Source organism: Drosophila mauritiana, chromosome 3R (genome assembly GCF_004382145.1).
Source record: "Drosophila mauritiana strain mau12 chromosome 3R, ASM438214v1, whole genome shotgun sequence".
Classification (NCBI taxonomy): Eukaryota; Metazoa; Arthropoda; class Insecta; order Diptera; family Drosophilidae; genus Drosophila; species Drosophila mauritiana.
In genome coordinates this window covers 13,176,709-13,204,545 of record NC_046670.1, presented here as the reverse complement: position 1 = coordinate 13,204,545, position 27,837 = coordinate 13,176,709, and the positions used below count along the sequence as shown (strand labels likewise).

The 27,837-nt window shown below is 44.8% G+C and overlaps 3 protein-coding genes across 15 annotated transcripts in view; all 3 read left to right on the top strand.

The window, feature by feature from the left end:
- LOC117144791 overlaps positions 1–21,471 on the top strand; it is a 49,386-nt gene extending 27,915 nt beyond the window's left edge. For 2 of the 13 annotated variants that reach the window (XR_004459660.1, XR_004459659.1), the window contains 4 exons: positions 2,375–4,676; positions 6,084–7,164; positions 8,941–12,617; positions 13,075–13,163. Coding sequence is in view for 8 of the 13 variants with exons in the window: in XM_033310168.1 (XP_033166059.1) it covers positions 1,687–1,718; positions 2,375–4,676; positions 6,084–7,164; positions 8,941–12,312; positions 13,075–13,361; positions 13,945–14,238; positions 14,332–14,562; positions 15,250–16,572; positions 16,636–16,818; positions 16,879–16,971; positions 17,035–17,152; positions 18,112–18,134 (9,339 nt within the window). In the remaining 5 variants the exon portion in view is untranslated. Of the gene's footprint in view, positions 1–1,565; positions 1,719–2,374; positions 4,677–6,083; positions 7,165–8,940; positions 12,618–13,074; positions 13,362–13,651; positions 13,790–13,944; positions 14,239–14,331; positions 14,572–15,249; positions 16,573–16,635; positions 16,819–16,878; positions 16,972–17,034; positions 17,153–17,488; positions 18,052–18,111; positions 18,585–19,467 lie in introns of those variants that run through there. The other 11 variants (XR_004459661.1, XM_033310168.1, XM_033310161.1 and 8 more) reach the window with 11 other exon arrangements.
- A 1,103-nt stretch (positions 21,472–22,574) lies between these two features.
- On the top strand, positions 22,575–24,002 carry LOC117144794 (forkhead box protein B2). Its single transcript, XM_033310170.1, has 4 exons — positions 22,575–22,705; positions 22,778–22,854; positions 22,939–23,270; positions 23,717–24,002. Exons 1-4 carry the CDS (start codon positions 22,682–22,684, stop codon positions 23,926–23,928), a joined length of 645 nt encoding a protein of 214 aa, XP_033166061.1. The 5' UTR covers positions 22,575–22,681; the 3' UTR covers positions 23,929–24,002.
- A 447-nt stretch (positions 24,003–24,449) lies between these two features.
- Positions 24,450–27,472, top strand: LOC117144793 (endochitinase). The gene is made up of 7 exons (XM_033310169.1): positions 24,450–24,577; positions 24,981–25,602; positions 25,750–25,873; positions 25,958–26,449; positions 26,508–26,693; positions 26,765–26,959; positions 27,132–27,472. The coding sequence occupies exons 1-7, from the start codon at positions 24,574–24,576 to the stop codon at positions 27,285–27,287; spliced, it is 1,779 nt and encodes a 592-aa protein (XP_033166060.1). The 5' UTR covers positions 24,450–24,573; the 3' UTR covers positions 27,288–27,472.
- The last annotated feature ends 365 nt before the right edge of the window (positions 27,473–27,837 follow it).

Genomic DNA, 27,837 nt, shown 5'->3' with positions numbered 1-27,837 from the left:
ATTAGCGACGTCTGTCAAGCGAGGAAAAGCGGGTGGAAAAATGGAAAATGCAACATCAAGAAGCTGCAAGGCAGTCGTTTCAGTCCTTTTTTCAGCCAGCCAGCCCGCATAAATAAATAAAATCCGGCTCGAAGGACCAGTGGGTGGGCGGCGCGAGTCCTTCTGCCGTTTAATCGGTATTGATTTTGTATTGTTGTTCCGCCGTCAATATTTTATTGTGAGTTCTGCTTTGGGCCACGTCTTTCTTCCAGTTTTTTTCAGGCATTGCGCTTTTGGCCAAACGCCGGGCGGTAATTGAAAGCCATACAAATTGCGGCCCGGCTGGCAGGCAATTATAAAATTGCTTGGCCAAAGTTGATTGTGGCGTGAAATAGCCACGGATGGTTCTAACTCGCACATACTACTACTACTACGTAGAAAAAGTCTGGTCGTGAATGGCTGTTAACCTCATATCAATTGCTTATTTATTGCGTAACATTTTCAACAGGATTTTGCTCTCAATGCACGAGTCAAGTTTCAGACACTGATAGAAAAACAGGGTAATTTTAGATGTGTCTTTACCTTTTTTTGGAAATAAACCAAGGAAATCTTTTCAAATATTGTAATCTTCTATGATAAAAAAGATTTATTAACTTTGGCATTTGTGTTGTAAAACTCGTTTTTCTGTGTGTTACATTTTTAATGGTTAAGGATTCACTTAATTCCCAGGCAGACAGGATAAAACAGAAGAGAATCCTCGCCATTTTGGCCCTTCCGCTGGTGGAATGTGCCGGAGCTTCAATAAGGGCAATCCATATTTCATTTGCTTAAATGCATTCGAAACTGGGCTCATTGCAGATGCATCTATCCGTGCATTCGGCATTTTGCAATCTGCATTCTCGCAGTTTTCAACGTTAAATTGCATTAAAATTGTCATTCGATAGAGCAATTATCGAGTTATGTGCCTGGCTTCACAAATGTTTGCCGTGTGTGTTGTATCTGGATTTCTCCATTCCATTTGCCCGCACTCACATTAAAACGGAATTCGTGTTCAATACTCGACCAGGGCATTATTGTTTCCTTGGAGATGATTTATTTTTTGTGTTCTGCTTGGGGGTGGCTCCACTTTATGAAGAAATTTATGATGTTTTCTGTACGCATTAAATATGCTTGATACAAACAAATTTGAAGCAGGCATGAAACAGAATTAAATTAAATTCCATTTAGCTCCAATCAAACACATAATCAATTTAAAATTTAAGATAGCTATCTTTACCTATGGCTTTAATTTCAATTTTGCTTGTCTGCATTTTTTTACACTTGGCAATTGCCGCCGGGGTAGACAAATAAATCTGCGGTTCCCCTCCAATAAAAATAGACACATTCGCAGTTTCAATTGCAACTAGATGGCGACTGCAATTCCCAGTTTTTTTTGTTGGTTTTCTTTTGGTGGCACCCCAAAAAGTCGGAGGCACACACGCGAAAGGCAGCGCGAAAAAAAGAGGCCGCCACATTTCAATCGAAAAGTTTTAATTGAGTTTTTGCAGCCAATCGAATAATCAAATCAAAACTCATTACAATAAAAGCAGCAAGGCGGGCGCGAGAAAGAAATTAGTGCAATTCAATTAAGGCAATAAGGCCAATTAAGTTATTAAACGAATTAACAAAATCTACACGACAAAAACAGAAAGGCGAAAGAGTGCAAAAATGTTTGGTTGCATTTATCAGCTGTGGGACTGGTGAGTAGTGTAAATCTCGTTGATCTCTCTATGAAAGTACTCTGCACCCACCATGCCCCACCCCATTTCCCAACCCATTTCCCCTTCCGATTTTCCATTTCCCGTTGAGAAAATGAGGCCGGCAAGGTCAGCCGTGTGTTTGTGGCCGGAGCGGCGACTGCAGTTAATCAATTACGGTCAATTACGCGCTGAGCCAGTTGCATTTTCCACGGCCTCCGTGTCTTCCGCAGCTCGCGAATCTCGCAAAGACCCTCGACTAAAGCTTAACCCCTGGTTAAGACTGTTAAGTATTTCAACAATTTAGCTGCAACACTTTTGCTAGAAAAAATCGATGATAAATGTACCTTTTTGCTCAAATTATTAAAAAGAATTAAGGAATTAGGATTTAAATGCAAGGAGCAATGAAAATGCTCTCAATAAATACCATAATAGTCAGATTAAACTCTAAATACATTTACCATTAATAAAAGAATAATTTATAAGTTATCTGTCTGTTATTTGTTTTTATTAAGGAATAAAAAATAGCTCTTCTAGGGTTAACTACTGCGTCCACGCGCGCAAATTAAGCCCGCTGACCACATTTGATTGAATCACTTTTCCGCCTGCGTTGCGAACTTCACTGATCGGATTTCTGCTTTTCCTTTCCGCATTTGCAGGTTGGAGGCGCCGCCCCTCTTCACCGCCGGCACCATGGACGCCAAGAAGCTGCAGCAGCTGCAGGAGGCAGCTATCCTGGCGCAGCAGCAGAAGAAGCTGCCGCTGGCCTACCAGACGAATCTCGTGGACTACCGAACGGCGGCCTACAGTCAGGCATTGTACCAGCAATCGCCCACGGCCACCAGTTCCAGCGGCGGTGGACCGCTGTCGCCTATTGACATGCAGCCGCAGTCCAAGCATCACAATCTAATGAAGCACGGCGGCGGAACATCGAGCAGTTCACACAGCTCCCCCTACCATCAGTCGTACTCCAGCAGCGGAGGCACTGCGGCCGGGGAGCAGCTATATCAATCGCCCACGGAGCGAACCTATCTGGCGGCAGCTGGAAGATTGCATGCCAGCAATGCCATGGCCGGTCATCATCCCATTTCGGCACTGCAGTCGCAGTATCAGCAGCTGCAGGCGGCCAAGATGCAGGCACAGATGGCCACACAAAGCGAGGCCGCACAGCAGCAGCAGCGGACATTTGCCTTGCGACAGGCTATGAACCCGCCCACAAATCACTACCACATGAGTCAGTCGTCCAGCATGGTCTCCAACATGACCGCTCTCAATCAGCAGCAACAACAGCAGCAGCAACAGCAACAGCGGGCTCCACCCTCTTCGCTAAATTTGCAAAATCAATATCAACCTGCTCAGGGTCCTCTGAAGTTGCAACAGCAACAGCAGCAGCAGCAACAACAGCAGTCGCAGCAGCCTCCAATGCCCAAACACTACCAGGAGCAATTGTACGCCCAGCAGCAGCAGCTGCAACAGCAGTTGCAACAGCAACAGCAATTGCAGCAACAACAACAGCAGCATCGACACAAAAACGACCTGCAAACCCCGGGCAGTGAGCATGGTACCGTTTATATCCAGCAAAATCATCCCAATCATGTGGTGAACCAAGCTTGCCAGACCCAAATATCAGCGGTCAAGCCCAAGGCAACGCCCAGTTCCGAGGAGTCATCATCGAACTCCACCAAAAGTCCCAGCCATGCTCCGTTGGATCGCAAGAAGAGTGCCGGTTCCATACAGGCTCTAAAGTCGCCCATTACCAAGAGGCCACCATCGACGCCGGTGACCCTATCGGGTTGGCTGCACAAACAGGGCTCCGATGGCCTGAAAGTGTGGCGTAAACGTTGGTTCGTCCTGGCCGAGTACTGCCTGTACTACTACAAGGGACCCGAGGAGGAGAAGCTATTGGGATCAGTGCTGCTGCCCTCATATCGCGTATCCGCCTGTTTGCCCGAGGACAAGATCTATCGCAAGTTTGCCTTCAAGTGCGAGCATCAGAATATGCGTACCTATTGGCTGGCGGCCGATAATTCGGAGGCCATGATGCAGTGGGTGAGGGCACTGGCGGCGGCCAGCTTGATGCAGGCACCCAGCAGCGGGGAATCAGAGCCAAGTGTGAATTCCTCGCTGAATCACAGTGGCGAGAACTCCGATTCCGGCATTCACACACTGCAATCGCACCCTGGCAAAGGGCAGCCAACACCATCGTCGGAAAATACGGGCAGCAGTGGAGGAGGCAGTGGGAGTGGACAACCCCTCTATGCAAATGCACCACCCAAGCCGAGACGCATTAACGATGGGGGCTACTCATCACCATCACCCGAGCACAACGAACAGCAGCAGCAGCAGCAACATCCTAGTCGCCGCCTCATGTCGCCCACGCAGCAATTGTACCAGCAGCAGCAACATCAACGATCTCAGCAGCAACAGCAGCAGCAACCGCAGCAACATCACGCCATCTACGACACTCGAACTGGACATGTGTCCACTGCCTTACAGTTGCAACAGGCACAGCAGCAGTACTCACTGGACCATCTGGAGGCGCAGTTCCAGCAACAGCAACTGGACATGGAGGAGCAGATTGCGCGGTTGCAGCAACAACGCGCCGCCGAGGAGATCTACGGCGAGCGGGAGATGTACATGGCCAAGTTGATGCAGCAGCGACAGGGCCCCAATGGATCATATCCCACCCAGCAGCAGTTGCTGCAGGCGGAGCGCAGGACACCCGATGCCTATGGGCGCTCCAAGCAGCAGCGGCTCTTTGCCGCCGCAGCAGCTGCAGCTGACTACGAGGACATCTACAACATGTCGCAACTGGCAGGTGGCGGCGGCGTGCCCATGTCCGCCCAGGAGGCACTTCTTCAGGAGGCGGCCAGCTACCGCAGACCGCTGAGCCCGCCCAGCTACGATGGCAGCAAGCATGTGCCCGCGATGCCGCAGCGGTACACGCCCAATCATTTGGAGGTGAGTCTGAACATTAACACAGTTAGTTTAGCTAAATTTTAGTTTTTTACTTAACATCATAAATGTCTTATGAATCCCTTAAGATCTTTATATTTCTTGAAAGTATTATTAGAAAATTAAGTGGGATTGAGCGCACAACCAGTGAGTGCAATTCTCAAAGGCAGTCAAAAAGGCAAACCACAGCCCCAAGGCAGCCATGAGATGCGATTCCGATTGCGATTGCTATTGTTGATGACCTGCCACTTGGCATTGCATCCTCCCGCTTTATGGGTGCTTCGCATAGTGGGAAGCTGGGAGCTGTGCGCTTGGAGCTCGGGGGCGTGGCACCGGCAAAGGTCAGCCCACCAAATCATCAGCGATGCCACTTGATGTTGTCTGATTGCCGCAAATCGGGGGAACTGCCAGTGCTCACAAAAAAACAAGCCGGCGAAGGAGGAGGAAAACTGAAAAGGGGCATAGATGATGATGGTGTTTCATTTCCGACCCTCGTTCCCTGACCTAGTTGCAAAGTTTCGCTGGCTGAGGAGTCTTGCACCTCAGCACGTATCAGCTTTTCACTTTTATTTGCCCTTGCCGGTTCTGGTGCTGCAACCAGAGCTGGCCGGCTCCTGTAAAGATAACTCCTTCATCCTCACGCTCCGACGACTCCAGAAAGCCGCACTCACAAAAACAGCTGCTGTTTGTGCTGCTGCTGAAAGTGCCCCCATTGATGGACGATGGATGGAATGATGGTGTAGAACACCAGCTCCTCCAGAGTCTTTCTCGGAAACTTTCGGTTTCGAGCAGCTGCTGTCTCAAGTCCGCAACTCACAATTTAATTGGACTTTAGTGTGTCAGTGGGTTGCTAAATTGCAGACGTTTCAGTGAAGGAAGAGGTTCCACCAGCCTCTCCACCAGCCCACTCCTAAATACATGGCCACCAGTGCACCGACAATTTCCTTCGAATGCAACTATATGCACTCGCCGCCCTTTTGGGTTAGGTGGGTGGGGCAGCTGTTTAGTGGGTCAGGTCAGGCACAGCAAGTTAGCCGGGAAATGAGTCGCGTGCATGATTTATGGCCCCGGGTTCCTGGCCAAGAGACTAGCTGCGCCGCCTTCCAAGTTCCAAACAAGTTACGGGCCACGCCAATATTCCACACTTAAAAACTTGAAAATGTTTCCGAAAATAAGTCTACGACATGGACCATGTTTAGTTAAATACGACCATTAAACTTAAAGTTTAAGGAAAATAGTATGCAAAAATGTCTGATTTTACTTTACTCAATACAATAAAATCTGATATTTTTAAAACCTCTAGTTTTGACGAGTGCAAAAGTAGTTAAAAATTCACAAGCCCATTTACCCCGATGCAATTACGTAACCCTTTTCTAACATCTACCCGTTCTCCCCTTTTTCGCCCATTTGTAGGCCAGTGCCGCCGATCAACTAATCAATACCATGGACTTGCGTGCCCGCACAGCGGCGGCCATAGTGCGTCCCCATTCGGCGGATTTCTTGGAGTATGAGGCTCGTGCCGAGGCAGCTGCAGCCGCTGCGGCCGCGGCGGTGGCCCAAAGTCAGCAGGAGAGCGGCAGGGCGCCGAGGCCCAAGTCCAGCCTGGACATCAATCGCACACCGGACAGCTTCTACTACTCGGAGGCCAGCTATGCGGACAAGATGCGGAAGAGCGCGTTGTATCTGCAGAGCGGTGGAGCTGGCGCCGCACAGCCGCAGCAGCCGGGCAGCTATCGCACCACGGCGGCAGATTTCAACTCCGGGGTGAACACCATTGGCTATGAGAATCCCTACGAGCGGGCCTACAAGCGGCAGGAACTTCTGGCCGAGGCGCAGGGTGGTGGGGCCAGCAGCATGCCGCGAATGAGCCGATCCGCCAGCCAGGGACGCTCGGTGGCCTCTCAGCTGCAGTCGCCGCAGCAAGATGATCTGCCGCCACTGAATGTTCATCCGGGCTCCATTTTCCCGCCGTCGATGTCCACCCAGGAGATCATCAGCAAGAACGAGCAGTTCCTGAGATCCGCTAGCGCCCGTTTGCCCAAAAGATCGGGCGGAATGGACGACGACTATTCGGCTGGCAATTCCACGACCACATCGCCCACGGGTGGAGCAGGTGCCTCCAACTCGCCGCAGCATAATCTGGATGGTGAACGGAAACGGGAGGAGTCCATGAAGCGTCTCCTGGAGTGGAAACAGCGCATGCTGCAGTCACCTTTGACACGCAAGGGCATCCAACAGGGCGGCAGCAACATGTCCGCCATGTCCAAGTTGGGCAGCAATCCAAACATCTTGCTGGCATCCACGGCGGTGGCCAGTGGAGCACGCTATGCACCCCAGGCGGGTAAAACTGGATTGGTGGGCAATGGAAATGCCACGGCCCAGGGAGCTGGAAATCCGCCATCAGCAACGGGCATCCAGCGATCACGATCCGAGAGTCAAGCCAACGTGGGACCTGGGGGAGTGGTGTACAACAACTACTCCTCGGATGATGAGGGTGAGTCCTAGTCCGCGTTGACTTCCATTACGTATTCCCCATTCTGCTTGGCTTCAACTCTGTCCCTTTGTAATACGTCTATATCTGTAACTCTCTCTTCTACGAATCTTAAACTACGTTTATGCGCAAGCAAAGTAATGAATTACATATAAAGGTTTACATTGCTTACATTCATGAAAATGTTTATTAAAGAATAATGCTTCATTCTTGTACATTGGTACGTCTCAAATTAAATTCGTTGGAATTTTAAACAACTTTATAGAAATATATTTTTAATTATGCAATTCAAAGCCAATTTTCCTAGGGCCATATTTATTTTGCATTAAAAATAATGCAATTGAAAAATAACAATTCTGTAGTTTTGGTTAATTATATTTGTTCAGCTGACTGCATTTTTGTTGGCATTTAATGCGCGCGCATAAACGTAGTATGTATCTCTGTTTGCATCAGTATCGTATCGTATCCATAGCTGTATCTTTTTATTTATCAGTATCTGTAGCTGTTGCTAACCGTGCTGCCCTGTTCTGCGTACCTCACTTTGTTTTGTTTTTTTATTTTTATATTTATACTTTTAATTTTACTTGGCGACTTGGCTTTCGCTTTCAGTTAGTTGCATGTTTTGAAGTCTTGAGACCTTGAGATGTCTGCTTTTTCCTTTACTTTGTAGTCATCGCAAGTTACTTTGTTGCAGTTGCAACTGCGTTGCCCTTCCGCTTAAGGACTTTAGAAATCTATAAATAAAGGACCTCATCTGGCCTTGACAGGCCACATTTTGCTCCAAACTCTGACCATTAACTATTTATAAGCCTTAACCATTTCAATGCTAATTTATCATGTTCAGACGCCAGACTAAACAATTAAAAGCTTCATGTAGTTAATACATGTGTGTATTACAATTTTTTGTGTGGTTGTTTTATGTTTTAATAAATATGGTTAATTTGAATGTACACAACAGAAAGCAATTTATGTCGAAACTCGAAACCTTCCTGCCGTGCGCACACGAATGCAAATACAAATACATAGGCATGTACACAGAACTCCACACCCACACAAAAGCAAAATTCAGAAGCAAATTGAAAAGTAGCGAGTAATTAATTTAGCAATGCTGCCAAAAAGTAGGCAACACATGAACCGAAATTCTGGCCAGTTTAAAATGGTTGGCCGAAAACTAAAATCAAAAGTACACACACATTCTTCCATTTGCCTTTATCCGATGGAAAAAGGAGCGTAAAACGAAAAACCAATATTTCTGTAGTCCATAAATCTATCTCTCCCTTTTGTTTTTTGGAAATCTCTATCTTTCATGGGTTTAGTAAACATTTTTGGCGTAGTTTCGTTTCGGATTTGTTTCATTCATATACATATATACATATATATACATATTCGTTTTTCCATCATGACAACCGGGTGCTTGGTATTTCCACTACTAAATGCCGCTGTAAACTTTGCACTAAAACCCAAAAACAATAAATAAGCAAAAACAAATAAAACTCAAACTCAATCTGGGCTCATAGCGCAATCGACCACCCATTTGATTGATTTTAATTACATACCAACCAGCAAGATATACAAATGTGTTTTATATATTTCTTCTTTTCCATACAAACATTTATAAATAATTCGTTGTGTATACGTTGAATTTGGTAACTCTTAAACAAAATATCTCAATTTGTAAATGCTGTAAATGTAAAACAATGATCGATACCGAAACTCGATACTCGCCAACAAAAAATTAACAATATCGATTCGCACTTATCGAAACGAATTGAATCGCAGCTGGGACTGTGGATGATGATAACTTGTATAATGCGACGGCAGGAAGGTCATCGTCAAAAACAACAACTAAAGCAACGACATCACAGGCAATAGTGGCAACAACAACAGCAGCGTTAGCAATCACAAATCTTGGTAGTAGCAAAAATCTAGAGACTCCCAACCAAACAGATACAGAGGCGACACCATCGTCGTCATCAACACCATCATCAACCAAAACGAAATTCCAACTAAAGCCCATTTTAAAAGTGCACGAGGCCAGCAAAACCCGCATTATTCAGGTGCAACCCAAACATTTGGAAGAGCGGCCAAAGCTCAGATTGCAATTGCCCAAGGCGATGGAAAATGAGGAGGAGCAGAAGCAAGGGGATGAGGAGCAGGAGAACGTTGAGGCTGAGCCCGTACCCATTCTGCCAAAGAAAACAGCACCCAAGTCGCCTCAGAATGCCAATTATGTGCCTGTGTACAACAATAAGCTGGTTAGCAACTACGAGAACATGGAGTTTGGCAAGCCAATCCCCGAAAGTAAAATCCCTCACAGCAATGCAGCCATTACCGATCCCGAGGAGACGCCCATGCTAATGCAACTGAAGCTGTTCAAGGAACAGCAGGACCAGCAGAAGCACCAACAGGAAAACGAAGAGGAGGACCTGACACCAACAGCGGAAAGTAAACCCATTCCAGGCGAGGAGGATATGGAGGCTGCAAAGGATATAGAAGACCAGAAATTAGAATCAAGCGAGATGGAGCAGGAGGTGGAGGAAGAAGAGGAGGATGAGGATGACAGCACGGCTTGCGAGGAGTACACAGATGATGATATAGATGAAGCTCTGGCTCAGGATGATGAGGATGAAGCTGTCGTCGAGACAGTAGAGTCCCAGGAACTGGCACAGGAGCGGGAACTGCAGCAGATATATGTTAACGAGCCCATCACACCCACGGACCAGCAATTCGACGAGAGTCACTATCTGCCCATGACGCCCAAGAAAGTGGAACTGGGTCAGCCGGGTGTCCTGACCTTAGTTTCCGCGACGTATGCCGAGGAGGAGGAGGAGAATCACTATGTAGAGATGACAAAGGGCATACAGGACGAGGATTGCAGAAGCAACTACGAGATAATGTGTCTGGCCAGCACCAGTTGCAGTGCCTTCAAGGTGACCACCAAAACGGAGCCTGTCTACATGGAACTGGCAGGGGTTAAGGCATCATCCGCAGTGCCAGCCACCGAGGAGGCCCACTGCTCTTCGGGCCGTTCCACTTTAAAGAAGGGCAAGAAATCGGGCACTGAAACCCTGAAGAAGAAGACCAAGAAGCGACAGGGCAAGGACATGCCCGATATCCTTAAGCCGACCAAGAGTGCCCTGGCCTTGGCCAGCGATAGCTCGGATGCGGATGACGAGAGCAGCCGACAGCAGTTAGAGGCTAAGAAACTGCGCTCCAGGTCACGTTTCAGTTTATCGGATACATTTAGGCCAGCTTCTTACTACTTGGGAGCCTCAACGCCCCTCAACAATTATGCAGAGAGTTCGGATAGTGAGATATTACCACCACCACCCATTCCCGCTTCACCACCGCCCATGGAGGAGCTGAAAACGGAGGAGATCTTCTCCTCCGAGCACTATGATACTGTGAAAAGAAAGGACAGCAATGGCAAAGTGAATCTATCGTACGAGCAATTGCCCAAGATGCATGCCAGCAATACGTCCCTGAATCTGCCGAAAGCTGTGCCCAGTCCTACTCTGAAAAGTAGTCGTCTCTCCCTGCCTGACCATTTCACCAAGGTGCGGATGACACCGCAGAGATTATTGGTTCCAGCCGCACCGCCGCAGCAACATCACGCCAGGACATTATCCGACTCCAACTATAGTTGCCAGCTGACCGATACAAGTTCCCGCACATCCTCGGATTTGGATCTATATCGCAGGAGGGGACAACAGCAGAGGTGTACCAGCAATAATTCGTTGCCCTTAAGCAGTGAAAATGAGTCCGTAGAATTCCGCCAGAGATCGGACTCCGAATTGGATCGCCAGCGTTCGAGGAGACCGCTTTCCCAAGAATCCATCAGTGAGATTGAGTCGTTGAGCGAACAGTTTGAGGAAACCCTGAGTAGTCATGAATTGGACACCTACCTGAGTCATTTGCACCTGTCCACCGGTCAGGCCACGCCCACCAGTCACTTGCTGAATGATGCCAATGCGGCAGCCGGAGCCGACATCCTGACCAATCTCATCAAGCCACCAAAAACATTCCGAAATGCCGAGGACGAGGAGCAGCATTTCTATGGTAACATACACTTTCTCTCCTCCACGGACTCAATTCAGCAGTTGGGTGAAGCTGGAGCAACAGCATTACGGATTATCCACAGTCGCAATAACAGCAATATATCCACCCAGTCGGCTCCTTATTACTACTCCGAGCTACCGGCACCTCCGCCCTTGAATAATCAGCGGGATATCCATGCCCATGGGCTTAACATTGCTCACATACACAATCCCATCGATCGGCATCAGTTCAATGTGGACGCACTGGTGGACAAGGATCAGGCCATCGATAGCAAGAACATCTATTGTGGGCAGAAGGACAACAACGAGAAGCTGAGCAACAAGAATCTCAAGCTGAACAAATCCGTGGATCTGCCGGCAGAGATGGAGGGCAGTGGTAGCAGTGGTGGTGCACTAAACCCGGTGGTCCATTCATATCTCACAACTACTAAAAACACAAATCTCGCTCGTAAAACGATTGGTGGTAGCAATCCGTCGGATGATGGCAATCCTAACGAAGATGGTGCTGGTGAAAACACGGAGGAGGCTGGCAAGACCACGTCGAATAATGTCCATACCAACCTTTCAGTTTTAGGTGGCGAGCTGCTCTGGGAGGAGGATGCCCTGTGGCGGGAGAGCTTGCGTCGGGTGTCCCAGCGGCATGCCAGATCCTTGGACGATCTGGACAGGATTACGGCTGCTCCGCCAATTTCTAGTACGCCCAAGGCAAAACTGAGCCGCGAGGTGACCTATGTGAATGACAGCTTAAAGCCGCGCCAGCATCCGCACGTAAGCAACGAGCATGACGTCTATGTGCAACTGATGGACACTACGTCCTCCTCCCACGACCAGGACCAAACGGATTCCGATGTCTACGAGGTCCTGCGGGAGGAGACCGCCTCGAATTTGTCACACAAATCAAACGAACTGGATCGCGAGACCATCCGTCAGTGGGATGCCATGTCCAGTGGCCTAATGAAGAGCAACCACAGCGGAGTGGAGGCTACAGGAGCTAGCTCCGCCCACCTGCCCCTCACCAGCAGTGTGCGCTCCATCGTCCAGCAGTTGAACAATAGTTCCATGGACGATGCCAATGGCAATCCCATGGCGACGGGCAAAAAGTCAAGAGCGAACAACAATAATTAGTGAGGCTACCACCGCGGAAAATGCAACCCCTTCGTTTCCGCCCCGAAAAATATATGTGTGCAATCATTTCCGTAGTTTCAATTTTAGCTTTGCATTTTGCAATTTTGCAACTTTTGATTTTGCACTCTCCAAAATATTTTATGTCACTCTGTTTGCCCGTCATAATTTTCAGTTAGATAGTGCTCTATTTGTTTTGTTGACTGTCACTGTTGCTGTTGTTGTTGTTGTTGTCATTATTGTTGTGTTATGTTGTTTTGTTTAATTAATCAACTGGTAAGCAAACTTATACTTATTTATCCAACCCACTTATCTCATTAAGTCATTGAAGCGCTTGTAAATATATTCGCCACTCACTCACATTCTCACCCATGCACTCACATCTGTAAAGTTGAACAAATCCATAGATAGTTAACTATTTGGGAAGCTACAAATAGCCACACAAGAGCCAGCAGCTGCAGATACAGATAAAATATATGCTAAACATCCGTAGATATTTCCATACCCCAGCCACCCGGAAAAATTATACAAAAATTAGAACAACACAGAGCCACCACCAATTACAAATCCAAATTAAATATTCCGTACAACTGCTGGGCATTCGCTAACCGATTACTGATTGCTTTCCTAAATATTTCGCGCACGCATAGAAACTATTTTAAGCCCAATCCCCAATCCACTCGACCAACTGAAATTACCTCATTTTCCTAATCAAATCTCTGTGACCTTATAGCCTCGATTTCCGTGCGCAATGTGAACAATCTGCCGGTGGGAAATCTGACGGTGAAGCCGGATCCCTCGGATGTCCATCAGGAGTCCGCTTTTGCCCCCTACTATGGCGGAGCGGCGGAGACTAAGTACGCCAAGAACACGGTGCTCACGGATCGCGGTCTGTATGCCGCCAACGGATCTGGACTGGCCACATCCACGCCCCAAAATCATCAGCAGTTCCGGATGCGGCGCACCGGAAGTAGGGCGGAAATCGATATGCTCGAACGCGAGACAAGCAGTCAGATCAGGGTGAGTTCATGTCGGGTTAAAACTTAAACGCATTTCAGAATCTTTCCAAAGTTTAACATATTTTCCTCGATTCTGTAAGTAAGCAGTCTTGAACCTATTGTCCATACAATTAAAATGTTACGAGAGCATGAAATATGAAACTCAATGAAATGCTTCGCCCAATTTTGAAATAATTTACATTTGTCGGTAATCATTTAATAAATTGATAACAATGCGAGTTATTGCTTCGCATTGTGTTACATTGGGGACAGGAACAAACGAAAGCTAAAATATGTTTACACAACCCACAGAACTTGGATGTCTCGGCCGGGGATTTGCTGAGTCGCACCCACGAGGAGCTGGTCCTTTTGCTGATTCAGTTGAGGAGACAGAGTAGTCAGACTGCCAGGGCCATCGAGCAGTGCTGCAGCGATATTCACGATGTTCAGGTGGATAAACAAGTGCATTTTATGTTTATCTTCGGGAGGTTTTGGCTAACTTCTGGTGCTGGTTCTGTGACTAAATCTATTTTAAGACCATCTTACTGTTTAAAATGTTATTTTAAGTAGCCCCACTAACAATGAAAATCTGTAATCCTTCACAGAATCGCCTGCGAAGTGCCGAGGGTTTGACCAGAGCCGAGAGTATCCAGCGTTTGGACTACTTGAAGCAGCACCTTTTGGACCTGGAGCGGCACTACGAGAAGAGCAAGCCGCTGGTCAATTTGGTGGACAACATGGTCAAGTTGGGCTCGCTGTATCGCAATGATGCAAACGGCAGGGTCCAACCAGCCACACTGGATCGCCTGGAGTTCAATCAGCGGATGCAGGAGCAGCAAATGCTGCAAGAGGAGCAGCAGCAGTGGGAGCGCCTCAGTCCCAATCAGGCAGAGTTGCAGGTATGAATATTTCCCTTATTTTAAAGTATTTATTAAGCACACTTAAAACAAAAGTAGAGTTTATATATGAATACATATATTTGAAATATTTAGGCCAAGGTGCGTGAGCTCTACCAACTGGATCAGCTGCTGCAGGAGGAGTCGGGCACCTTGCAGAGCTTGCAGCGGGACAAGGAGGACCTCGAGCGAGCCTTGGGAGGATTGAGGGCTCGCATCCACGACAGCAATGCCACGCCCATGGCCCTGGAGGCGGCCAAGAAGCAGCAGCACATCCTGGAGCGCGAGCTGTCGCGGGTTCATCAGCTTCTGGCCGAGAACTCTAAGGTATCCAAGGTGCCTAGTAGAAGTTTTTTGCATTTTGTGTCCACCACTGCGTGTTATTTGTCTGCTTGAGCTTCGCATGTCGCTTATGTAACTAACCAAAAACTAATTTTACCAGGATTAAATTATAAACAGGAGTTCATGAAAATATATATGTAAAGAATAGGTAGAGAGAGGCAGAATTTTAATTAAATTCCAAAGTTGAAAGAGTAAATTTTTGCTAGCAAAACAATGTTGTTGCAGTCAAAATCAATATCAAAAGTATTTACTTTTTTTGCCCACCTACCTTTTGCTGAGCCTGAATATGAAACAAATTTATATAAAACCGTTTTAATCAACAAGTTTTTCATTCGAAATTTTACATGTGCTTAGTTAAATAAATAAAAATTCATTACATTTAAAATGAAAATGTTTTGCCAATAAGGGATTGATGTGCGTAATAAATATATATGTAACAGAATAAGTTTATTACTCAGGCAGCAATTTAAGTAAAGCTAACACAAATGAAATGAATTGAAATCGAGGTATAACGTTTTTTATATAGCAAGGATAGTCTTTTATTCAACTAGTGATTACTAAAGCTCAATTGATAGGATTAATGCAAAAGACTTCTCGTGTTTGTGGCTCTGCTGCATGTGCCATTCTCGTAACCCGAGAGCCAACCAATTAATCCGTAATCCTACCTTGCAGAAACTGGAGCAGACAGTGGCGGGCAATGCTCGTCTGGAGCAGGAGTTACTCCTTCTTCGCCAGAAGGTACAAGCCGTTCGAGGATCCACCAATGGAATGAACGGTGATGGCTCTCACATCAATGGTGACCAAACTGCTGCCGTTTTGGCCTCGGAATTGGAACGAGTGCAGTCCCTGGTGGGCGATATGCAAAGACAGCGGCACGAACTCAGCTCCGCAGTTCGCCAGCTGACGGAGAACTCGACCAGGTTGTACCAGGAGATTGGCAACAAGGAGATGAACGGCGGTGGTTCCACCAATGGCAGTTTGAAGAAGCGAAGCAACTCCACTAGTTGGACCGAAACCGATTTGGATGCTAATATGCTACGATGCGGATCCCGCCAGCAGTTGAATGATTCCACTTTGAACCTATCCACTCCCCTCTATGTGGACACAAATAGTTCGACCAAGCTGAGTGACTACAATCGATACAATGGCAGTAGCGATGCCATCGAGATGAGTGGAGTGGACAGTGATGGTTTCCTGGACAGCAATCCATTCGCCCTGGGCCTGGAGAAGCAGGAGATTAAGACGGTGAGGATTGTGAAGCGAGAGTCTGAACGTCGGAATCGTGATCGCAGCGAACGGGGTCTAAGCAACTCCATTCAGAATCTGGATCAGGTCCTGGAGGAGGAGCAATATGCCCAACAGCAGAGGGAACAGCAGCTGTACGCTCAAAACTTGGAAGAACAGATGACCAACGGGCACCACAGTCGATCCAAGTCATTGCCCCGAAACTACAGTGAGCCCCCAAAACAAAGGCACAGTCGTCATCTGAATGGTGGCAAGCAGAATGGTCACCACTATAATGGTGGTTACGATTACGATCGGAACAGCAACTACGAGCATCAGCCGCCGCCACCACCGGCACCTCAGAGCAATGGACACCACCACAATCATCAGCAAAGGGAGCAGCGCGAGCACCTTAACCCACTGGCCAATGCCTATTTCGCTAAGCAGCTGCAGCAGCAGGCGAATCCCTCGAGGGACAGCGCCCGTGTGGCCCTTCGGACCAAGACCGATTCACTGCAGAGCCTCAACAAGAGCCTTACGGACATCAGTCCGGAGCCAGTGTTCCAGAGCGTGGCTGCCCGCCAGATCATCAACGAAATGTCCGCCGGCTCGGCATCGGAGGACACCGAGAAGGTGGTGGAGAAGGTGCCACCGCACCACAAGCATCGCAGAGCGGTTCCAAGGGAGAAGAGGCGACACTACACAGCGCCAAACAATGTCAATCAGAAAGCCATGGAAAAGGTGCAGGCCGAAAACGATATGAATCGAAATGTAAGGGAATGATAAGGAGAGAATATGACGACTTATATTAACTACTAATTTATCCTTTTTTAGAACACCAACTGGCGAGCTCGCGATGACTTGGACATGGAGGTGGCCCTGCGACCACGAATGAATGCTCCTGATGTCGTTCGTTCTGCTTTGGGACAGGGAGAAAAGATATCCGAGAACACCATAGACAACTTGCTGCTGGCACCGAACAAAATAGTCATACCCGAGCGTTACATACCGGAAACAGTAAGAAATTATTTACTAGTTTTTTTAACACAATTTATTAATCTATTTAAATTTAAATAGACGCCCGAACTGTCGCCGGAGGAAAAGAAGCGTCGTCAAGAGAAGGTCGAGTCCATCAAGAAAATGCTGGCCGAGGCGCCCATTAGCAGCAATGTAAGCCTCCCACACTCAGCTCATATACATCCATATAAAGTAACTCAATATAAATTCCTTTAGGAAAACGAGAGTCTGCCCCCGAGCAAAATCAACGCCGAGAAGAAGCAGCGCGAGCACCTGCTGCAACTCAACCAAATCCTGGCCCAACAGGTGATGCAAGTCAGCAAGATCGTGGCCGGTAAGTAGAGTCAACCTGGAATGCATTTAGGTCTCCTACCAGATGATAACCCTTGTGTTAAGTTCCAATCGATATCCGAAAATAAAGCCCCAATCCGAACGTATACGCAATGCCTTGCAAGTTGAGTTTATGTTCCATGTTTATGTTCTTACTAATATGCTCTCTCGAAATCGAACATATAGACCCTTGCGTTAATTATCTATATGTATATATATACCTAAGCGTTTATTCAGTGTAATCTAACCATGCCAGAAAACCCATCCATTTCAAACTGTCAACTCTATGCTCTTCTAATCTCTATATATGTATCTTCTTTCAACTCTTTCTGATTTCTAGATGATTAATGATAAAACATATCATATGCATACCATCTAATCTAAAGCGTTAAGCCCCCGTTCGCATAAGAACTCAATGATCATGCCCCCCACCTCATTGCGTGCTAATCACCGGCGTCGTCCAAAGTTCATAACCCCTTCTCACAATGACACACCTCCAACCACACAATCTAGACACTCTCAACAGTCAATCATACATCTCAAAACCTGTGGCCCACATTGCCCTCTCATGCATTCGCATCTGCACCCGACCAGATTATGTATAATTAATCATAAATTAAGTAACCATCGATGAGAGTTCTATGAACTTCCGCAAGATTGCATATTTCACATATTGCGCATACGCAGTGTTAGCCGACCCAGAAAGCATATCAAGCTGAGAATTCTCAGGAATTTCAAATTTGAATTAAATAAATATTTCAATAATCAATTTAAAGTGAATAATTCGTATTAGACCATATTTATTTAAGAGATCATTTTGTATGTTGTTGAGGTTGAAAGGCCCTAGGAAGGTATATATTTATTATAAAACTAACACACAATTTACGTTCCTATTATAATTGTATAATTTTTGCATTCGTTTAATTCTACATGTTTATTTGTTTGTTTTGCATATTTTTCTAGGAAATCCCACTAGTCACAACTAATTTGCAAGTAGCCTGTCGAGTTGTTTCTGTTCACCTTTTGTGTTTTACATACCAATGCATTGCATTTAACTTTTGTTCACGTTGTGTTTTTTTGCCAATCTGAGAGGGTTTGCATAACGATACGCGGTAAATGAGTTTGTTGTTCGAAACATACCAAACATATATATGCATACCTAGTACGATACACCTAACTACTATACAGTAACTACAGCAAATAACAGCAAACAAGAACACACGCGAAGTTGAGATTTACAGCATGCTAAACTCACATAAAAAACTCACCCAAATCAAACGCAACAATTCACAACAAGAATACTAAAAAATACAGAAAAAATAGAGAAAAACGACAACAAGAATAAACTGCAACGCAATAGCAACAAGAACAAGTACAACAACAACAAGCACAAGAACAACAAGAACAACAACAGATATACGATTACGTAAGTCCAGGTTTGTACACATCTTGATTATACCATATCCATAAATAAACCGTAATCGAGTAGCTTCCAGGCAATATGTAATCACGCCCAAAACTCTGCTTAGCCTAGATATCAAATATATTGGCCAAAATAATTAACCTGCACGCCATAAATATAATTGTATACCATATAAGCTGTAAATGATAATGCACTCTAACACTAATCCACTAAATCACAAACATGCAAACTTACCATACACCAAAAATTTCACAAAAAATAGCTAATCACCAAACTGAGCACAGATTTTAATTATGTCAACAAAGTGCAACTATATTGGAAATTAAGGAATAACAAGTTCAATTCAATAATAATAATAATAATAGTATATAATCAAAATTTCAATCATTAATAAGAGAAAAAAGTCATATAAAGTTAGAGCAGTAATAGCAGAGGACTCAACTTTTATTAAATTACCAATAAAGAATTTAGAACTATAAAATTTGAATTTAAAGGTTTCAAAATTGTGTCTTGAATTGTTTGCAAAAGTTTTAAAATTAATTTCAAATGCAAATGGCTAAGTTTCCAAACTAAATTACTGCACTGCCTAACATGCGTATAAAAGTTGCCAATAAGAGTCAAGAAGCGATAAATCGAGTAAGTATAAGCTCAAAGCACCAAGAAAACAGCTAAGACAGGAGTAGCAGACAACACACACTACCAAACAACAAAGTTTCCAAAAAAAGGACACAAATCCGACACACACACACGATATACGATATATACTTCCAAATGGTTATCGGTGTACTCCTTTTCATACTCAAACTTTTACAGCACGCTTGGGAAGGTTTTTGGTCTAAGAAAATGTATATTTTAAACATGGTAACTAACCCTTTGACTCTTTTTTCGACCCACAGAGAAAGCCATGTCAAAGGCGGCCGAAAGATCGAACCAAGAGGACGAAAACCGATCGGAGTCACCAAGTGAACCACTGCCGATATTCCAGCAACGCGACAACTTTTACAGCTAAACACGATCGACAACGTCAACTAATTAACTAACTCCGATTAGCGAATTATACTATTCAGGCACAATATCCGCTGCATTTATCTTGAAAATCAAACTAGGAAATTTGCTAACAATTTTAACCGAAAAACGTATCAATTCTTAAATGTGACTGAGTTTTTTGGGGAGGGGGGCGTTATATACATATACTCGTATGTATATGTTGCGAAAGGACTACGAAAGATCGAAAGTCAGATGGCGGGGTTAAATATAAAAGAAACGAATTTTTGCGTGACGATTGTTATTGCGTAAATGATACTAAGCATATTATTATATATATACAACATATACAATATGGAAATCAAAGATTCAACATATCACTGTAAGCGTGTTACAAGTCATTTAAACGATATCAATTACACACAATTAGCGAGCGTTCTTGAACTGTAGGAAATTCGATTTGGGTATAGGGTCAGCAATAACTGATTTAAATCGGAGTTGAGGCGAATCAAATACGTTCCTGAAGGGCTTACAAAGGTAGAGGAGTGACAGGTCAAAACTCATTCACGACAACTAATACAATAACTTCAAAGACTTTTGAAACGGACTTTTCGAGAGTAGCGCATTTTCTCTACAATGGAACAAACAAATGAAAATACCAACCAACCAAGCAGCAGTTGCATTAATTGAACCACTTTTGGAGCCAATATTATCGCATTTGATATGAACAAGTTTTTAAGATCAGTCAGCAGAATATCAACAGCAGTGGCATCAAAGTTAGTTTAGCTAGGGGGACTCCAGTCCGAACCCGATAACATCATACCTATAGGGCAGGAACTCTGGAATAACTATGAGTATCCGACAGAACGCACAGCGCACTCAATGCACTTTGAACCTTCGCAGCATTTTCCCAAACGTACCTATCACAATTATAAATAATGGATTAATATGAATACACACAACTGAGGAAATATAATTGAATTGTATTGAAACGAGAACATATAAAAGGCAACGCTGAATTACGACATGCATATATTAATTTAAAGCTATACATATTTAAACGAGCATAATGCTATTAATATACACAAACGTACACATAATTATTTAAATGTAGGTCAATTAGCCAGGCAATTAAAAGGAAAGCGGTTGAAGTCAAATATTTGATCATGTTGATGAATGTTTTTAAAAAATGAAATTGCAATACAAGTCAATGGATAAAATTATACGCAATCGCTGGTTGAATTTAATGTCTATGAAAACTTCAAAAGTTATTGAAAAATTCGCATAGCTCTATTCACAATTATACATATTAATAATAAACGTACTAACCCGAATGAACAACGACGTAAAAATGTTAATAGAGAGTACTATATAATCTAGACGAAAACGATCCCTGCAAAATTGTACAAAAGTATATTTTAAGTTCTTAGCTTTTAGTTGTTATTATCTATTTGCTACGTATGGTTTAAAGTTCTTTTTATCATTATCGCTAAGTTCCCAATGATTCCACACAAGTTGTTTGTACATTTCGCGGTGCTATATGGATGTGTGTATGTAAATTATTTGCTCTCAAGTTTTCCCCTAAGTTTGCGCACCCACAGAAGAAGTTAAGCAAAGTCAAAGTATATATATATATATACATATAGATACTGTCAGATATGTAGAATGTCGGCTTATAATTGCTACTGCACCAGGCATATAGGCACGCATACCTCCACGAAAAACGAAAGTGGGAGGGCAAAACATTATATAACAAGAACACACTCAACAAATATTTATTGCATAAATATATATATAGAGATATACATAAACATATACATACATACAAACTGTACGTCATAATATGATAAGAGTTGAAGAGACGATAAACTGCGACCGAGAAATGTTATCAATAAAGATTATAGTTGAAAATTCAAGTGCGCCATTGTTTCCATTGTAACATCACGAAGGTTTTACGGAACAGGAACTCGACTGGTCACTTAATGCCCAGCCTTATGACGAATCTCGCTGCCAATTGCCGGCTAAATTCAAGATCAATGCTAAGGGGCGGAGTCTCCAACGCCGTGAATCACAATGAGTCCAACATTAAATATTTACTTTGATTTGTATTCCGGACCGACGCCTCTGGAATGACAAATAGACCCAGAAATCGACGTAAAAGCTGGGCACTACGGGCGTGGGAGTGTTCATAGACGTATCGGGCGAAATGTGGAGCATTCGATAACTTTCTAAAAGAGTCTTATCACAGCCCGATATCACATTAGCATAATCGTGACTCTTGTGGCTCAGTGGATCGCCCACAAGTGGTTCAGTGATAGCCAAATTTGGATGGGCTATAATTAATACACTAAAAAAGTTGGCAAAATTAGATGACTCTCATGTCAGATTTTCCAGCAAGGAAAATTAGAGTTTTAGGATGAAAATTTAGATTTATTAATATTTTTATAAATATTTTATTATTATTATTATAAATATTATATTTATATAGTATAGGCCAGCTTTTTAGTATATATATCTTTTTGTTATATTTCAATTTATTATATACGTAAATTATGCTTGCTTCACAAGTTAGTAATTATTATACAAATATTTTTCCAAGTGTATTTGCTAACAAGTACGTTAATCTGTGAGGTTTTCGCACTGCCGCACAACGCACTACTCAATGGGGTTCAATTCAACGACGACCGCAAAATTAACAACATTTTGTCACATTAACTGGCAATTAAAGTACGTTAGCAGCTATTCCGGACCAACATCGGGCCATTGCAGGCCCGACTAATTACAATATGCTCAAGAAACAATCGACCTATGAACGCGGTGGCTTATGTATGTAAATTGGTTGGGGGTATGAAAAACCTGAATTATCATTAACCGATCAGGTTTATAGCGTTGAGCGGCAATGATGCGCGCAAAAGTAACTCAAAATCTGAGTGACTAAGGGAGCAGCAGATAAAAAATCCCGACATGCGACATTGTCCAAGTATTAATTGTGCGGAATAAAGTGACTCGTACCGCGAGATTTAGTCGATTTTGTGCGGCTAAAGAGCGAGGTTCAAGCGAAACGTTCCACGAAAGATATACGGCTAAAGTGGTGGTGCAGTTGTCCAAGGAATCCACAATAGCAGTATGTTAGCCTCAGTTGCCGCCCGTGTAAGTCCAGAGACCGTAAATTGATAGCCCCAAGCCCAACTGAACCCCATTTCAATCGCATATTTCAACCAGCTGGCGCTGTTCGCTGTGATAAGCACCCAGAGTCTGCAGCTCCTCCAGGCTGCTCCGTTCCCAGGCATCGAGAATGCGTCAGTATCCGTATCTGTTAGTCCCGTATTTTCTCTTCACTTCACCTGGTTTTTTTTCCTCTGTTATTTTGCTCCGGTTTTCAGTGCCTTCACCAGTGACGATTTATTGGCCGAGGAATCGGCGCCCGTTGCTAGCCAGGTCCACGTCCAACACAATCGGCATCGTCGCCATCATGAGGACGGCAATTACCATGGGCACAGGCACCACAAGCGGCACTGGGATCGCCATTTTCCGGGTCCGGACTGCCATCACCCTGGCGGATTCGGGTTTGGATTTGAGCATGGTGGACCACCTCCCCATGGTCACCACCACAGATTCGAGCCACATGACTTCCAACCGTTTCCAAATGCCTTTGGACCACCGGACTACGAGGAGCACCAGCGTCCATTTGAAGCGCCACTGGAGCCTTTTGAAAGTAAGTGTTCTTGTTGTACAAAAAAGTAATATTTTTGAAACTAGTGTGTTTTGGTAAATATTTAAAGTAGTTCGGGTCGTAGTAGTAAAACAGGTATTTCGCCAAGTATTGAAAGAAATTACTACTCATTTACTTGTTTATTTTTTAAGTTGGTCTACAGCTTTCTTTTCCTATCTCTCTGATAACAATGTTTGTCATGTTTTTAGGCTAAATATAATAGGCTAAATATAAATAGGGCGCGAAGTGTTTGTTTTAATTTTAATGACAATGTCAACATACTTAGTTCATGTATCTGAACCATTTACTCATCAAGAGTATTCAACTATGTGGTCTTAAAGCTTTATTTAGTTTATATCGTAAAAAGATTCAATATATAATGAGAGTACACATTATACTTACCAATCCTTTTAAACTTCACATCTTATCAGTGCACTTATTTCTTTTAGGAAATAGAGGGGAAATCAATGAGCTTACAAAGCAACCCAGCTCAAGCAGCGTAGCTCCACCACCAGCAGCTCCAGTTACGCCTTCTTCAATCACAAGAACCACCAGCACCACCACCATAAGAACCACAAGCACCGCCAGATCGACTACCTTGGCACCCACCTCTTCCAGCACCGAAGAGGCACCCTTGGCCATCGACATACGCATCGGCTGACGACCTAGACCTAAGGCTCCATTCATTCTATCTTATGCATTAAAGTGACATTAAAGTTGCTAGCCAAACCACAAGTTATCTATCCATTACCATTATAATCGGCCAGCGAAGCCTGGATGCGCACAGCGTAACCATATCCAGGCCACTTACAGGGATCTTCTTTTAGGGCTGTCGGCGCTGAAATATATGGTAATTCTAGAGCATAAACAACGGCAGGGGGTGACAGTAACACAAAATGCGAATGCAAAACAATCGGAAAGAAAGTGGAAAGACAAGCAACCAGCTAAACCGATCTGGAATTGAGCACACTCAGTCAGCAGAAACAAAACAAAAGCCCCACTTTGCCCCACCCCTACCCGCGACCATTCCCGTAAAGTTGCGATTCTTCGGAGAATCGCACCTCTCACGCACTCTACGCAGGAACAAAGGCGCAATCCAAGAACCGGACTGCAAAAAAAAAAGAGTGCTTCGAGACTGCCTCCCACTATAAAAGTCGAGCCGATCCAGAGCTCGACTGTCATTTGACGCCAAACGCGCGTCGCACGCAGAAGTCTCGAGATTCCCCCCGATTTCACTATATAATATATATATAGTTATATATTCAATTCTTCGCCGATCGTCGTTTTGTGGTCGGAGCATTTAGAAATGGGTAAGCCGCACTGTGCATACAAAGTGCAAATCGGTGAATGAACTTGAGGCGTGCAGCGTTATGGACACATAACCTTAGCCGGTCCAAAAGTATAAGCCCTAACACACTGGAACGATAAGAGACTCGAACTACATTCAATTTAAAATGCGCGTCACGTCGATCTCCAAAACAAGTCTTAACGGGCAACGGGAGAGGCTTTAACGATTCTTTTATTTGAAAACAAAAACAACGCAACAAGCTGTTGTATTCCTGAAAAGTCCAAGGATGGTGTGCTTAAAATAAGCAATTTACTTGCTTGATTCATAAACTCTCAAGGAGTGCACTTCCAGAAAATTCATATCTTTATAAACGTGTTCTATTTATACCTTCTTCATTGCCATTTGTTAACCATAACTCCTTTCAGTCCGATATATTCCGCTCCTACTCCTGGGAGTGCTGTGCTCCTGGCCAGCTGCCACTGTGGCCAGTGACCAGCCTTCCCGCGTCGTCTGCTACTTCAGCAACTGGGCCGTGTATCGAACTGGAATCGGTCGCTATGGATTGGAGGATGTGCCCGCCGACCTGTGCACCCACATCATCTACTCCTTCATTGGTGTAAACGATAAGAGCTGGGATGTGCTGGTGATCGATCCTGAGTTGGATGTGGATCAGGGTGGCTTCAGCAAGTTTACCCAGTTGAAGAAATCCAACCCCAATGTGAAGCTGGAGATAGCAGTGGGTGGCTGGGCGGAAGGTGGCTCCAAGTACTCACAAATGGTGGCTGTTCGCGATCGCCGGCAGAGTTTCATACGCAGTGTGGTGCGCTTCATGAAGCAGTACAACTTCGATGGTTTCGACTTGGACTGGGAGTATCCGGGAGCCACGGATCGCGGTGGCAACTATGGGGATAAGGACAAGTTCCTGTATTTCGTTCAGGAACTGCGACGTGCCTTCGATCGCGAGGGTCGCGGATGGGAAATCACCATGGCGGTGCCCGTTGCCAAGTTCCGGCTGAACGAAGGTTACCACGTTCCGGAATTGTGCGAGTGAGTTGAATATGTTTCTTTATTTTTATTTCCCTTAGATATATATAAATATACTTACCATGTTTCTGCACATTCAGCTAGAAAAAGTTAACTTAGCAAAATCTCCATATCTATTCAGAAACTTGTATTCCCTTTGACTTATTGCAGAGCGCTTGATGCCATTCACGCCATGACCTATGACCTGCGAGGAAACTGGGCCGGATTCGCCGACGTGCACAGTCCACTCTATAAGCGAAAGCATGACCAATACGCCTACGAAAAACTGAATGTGGTAAGTGTGTTAAAAAAAAAGCATGTGGGGAGGATGGGACGGATTTCGATTCTGGTGCCAAACTAATTAGCGTCGCCATTCAAGAACGACGGCCTTGCGCTGTGGGAGGAGATGGGCTGCCCGGCCAACAAGCTGGTGGTGGGTGTCCCCTTCTACGGTCGGACGTTCACGCTGAGCAACTCGAACAAGAACTACAACATGGGCACCTACATCAATAAGGAGGCAGGCGGCGGAGCACCGGGTCCCTACACAAATGCCAGCGGCTTTTTGGCCTACTACGAAATTTGCACCGAGGTGATGGACAAGTCCAAGGGATGGACGGTGGAGTGGGATGACGCTGGCATGGTGCCCTACACCTACAAGGACACACAGTGGGTGGGCTACGAGAACGAGGCATCCATTCAGATCAAGATGGACTTCATCAAGCAGCGGGGATACGCCGGTGCCATGACCTGGGCCATAGATATGGACGACTTCCATGGGATGTGCGGCAGGAAGAACGGCCTAACGCAAATCCTGTACGATAACATGATGAACTATCGTGTTCCGGAACCTACAAGGCAGACAACACCAAGGGTAAAACTAATTCAGTAACTATTAAATTGTCTAATAACTTAGCTTAAATCGCTTGCAGCCTGAGTGGGCAAAGCCGCCAGCAACACCACCAAATCCGGATGAGGGCGCGGTGGTGGCACCAACTACGAGCACAACCAAGAGGCCAAAACCAAAACCGAAGCCAACTTCAAGTCCAGTAAGCCCAACATCCGCTCCAGGTCCTGTTCCAACTGTTGGCAGTGGCACTCCGAAGCCAACCACAAAGGTACAGATTAACTGGTCTTAAATTATAGATAATCTTTTCCCTTAATATCATATTTTATATCATTTCTTTAGAAGCCCAAAAAACCAAAGAAGACAACAACCACCACAACAACCACTCCTTCTCCGGAAAAGAGCACTGAGGAGCCGGAAGAAGTTGTTCATCCAGTGGAGCCCACTGATCCCGAGCAGCCTATGGGGCCACAGTTCGATCCCAACGAGATTGATTGTACCAACCGTGACTTTGTACCGCATCCTAATTGCCGAAAGGTTAGTATATGTAACCTTTGTATATACGAGCAGTTTTGGGTTAATAGTATGTAGAAGGTATTGTAAGAAGTTCTTCAGAGTTTGTAGTTTGAAAAAAGCATTGCATACTTCAAGGAGATGGTATTATTCTGTATTTGGATGACTTACGCATTTCATATTTCCTTTCCCGCAGTACTTCCGCTGTGTCCATGGCAAACCCGTCGAATTCGAGTGCAAGGAGGGAACGGCCTTCCACACGGTCCTGAATGTCTGCGATTGGATCGAGAACAGCGACCGCTACTACTGCAGTCGCATGAAGAACAAGGAGAAGGGCAACGAGGCCCACTAACTGTCCCAAAATATACGCATTAACTATTTAAAACGAAAACTTTAGCATAGGTTTGGAATATATCTAGTAATACTTAGAACTAGGTATCTAAGTATTTAAAATGAATAGCATCTAAGGGTCATAAAGTAGACCAGACGAGACGAAAACCATAAAAATAAATAAGATTTTAAAATCCAATAAACCAAGAACTAAATGAGCCGTTCAATAGATGTATGAGCCATCATTTCGAGAATAAAACAATGACCGATGAGGCAGATCGTGTCTTACATAACCATTACGCATACGTAATGCACCCTGGCCTGCCGCAATTTTAGATGGGGACTTGCCATTTCTAATTAGGCTAATAAACGCAATGACTTGGGACAGATTTGCACTTGTCCGCGGCGAAGTGAGGTGGGCTGCACCAAGACTTTCAGCCTTGGAACACAACCAACGAACAGCTGTTGGTGCAATCAACCATATAAGCGAGCAATGATAAATGCTACAGCGAAATGTATAAGTTCAATCCATAACATTTGGTTTTCATAATCTCAACTCATGTGCGGAGAGC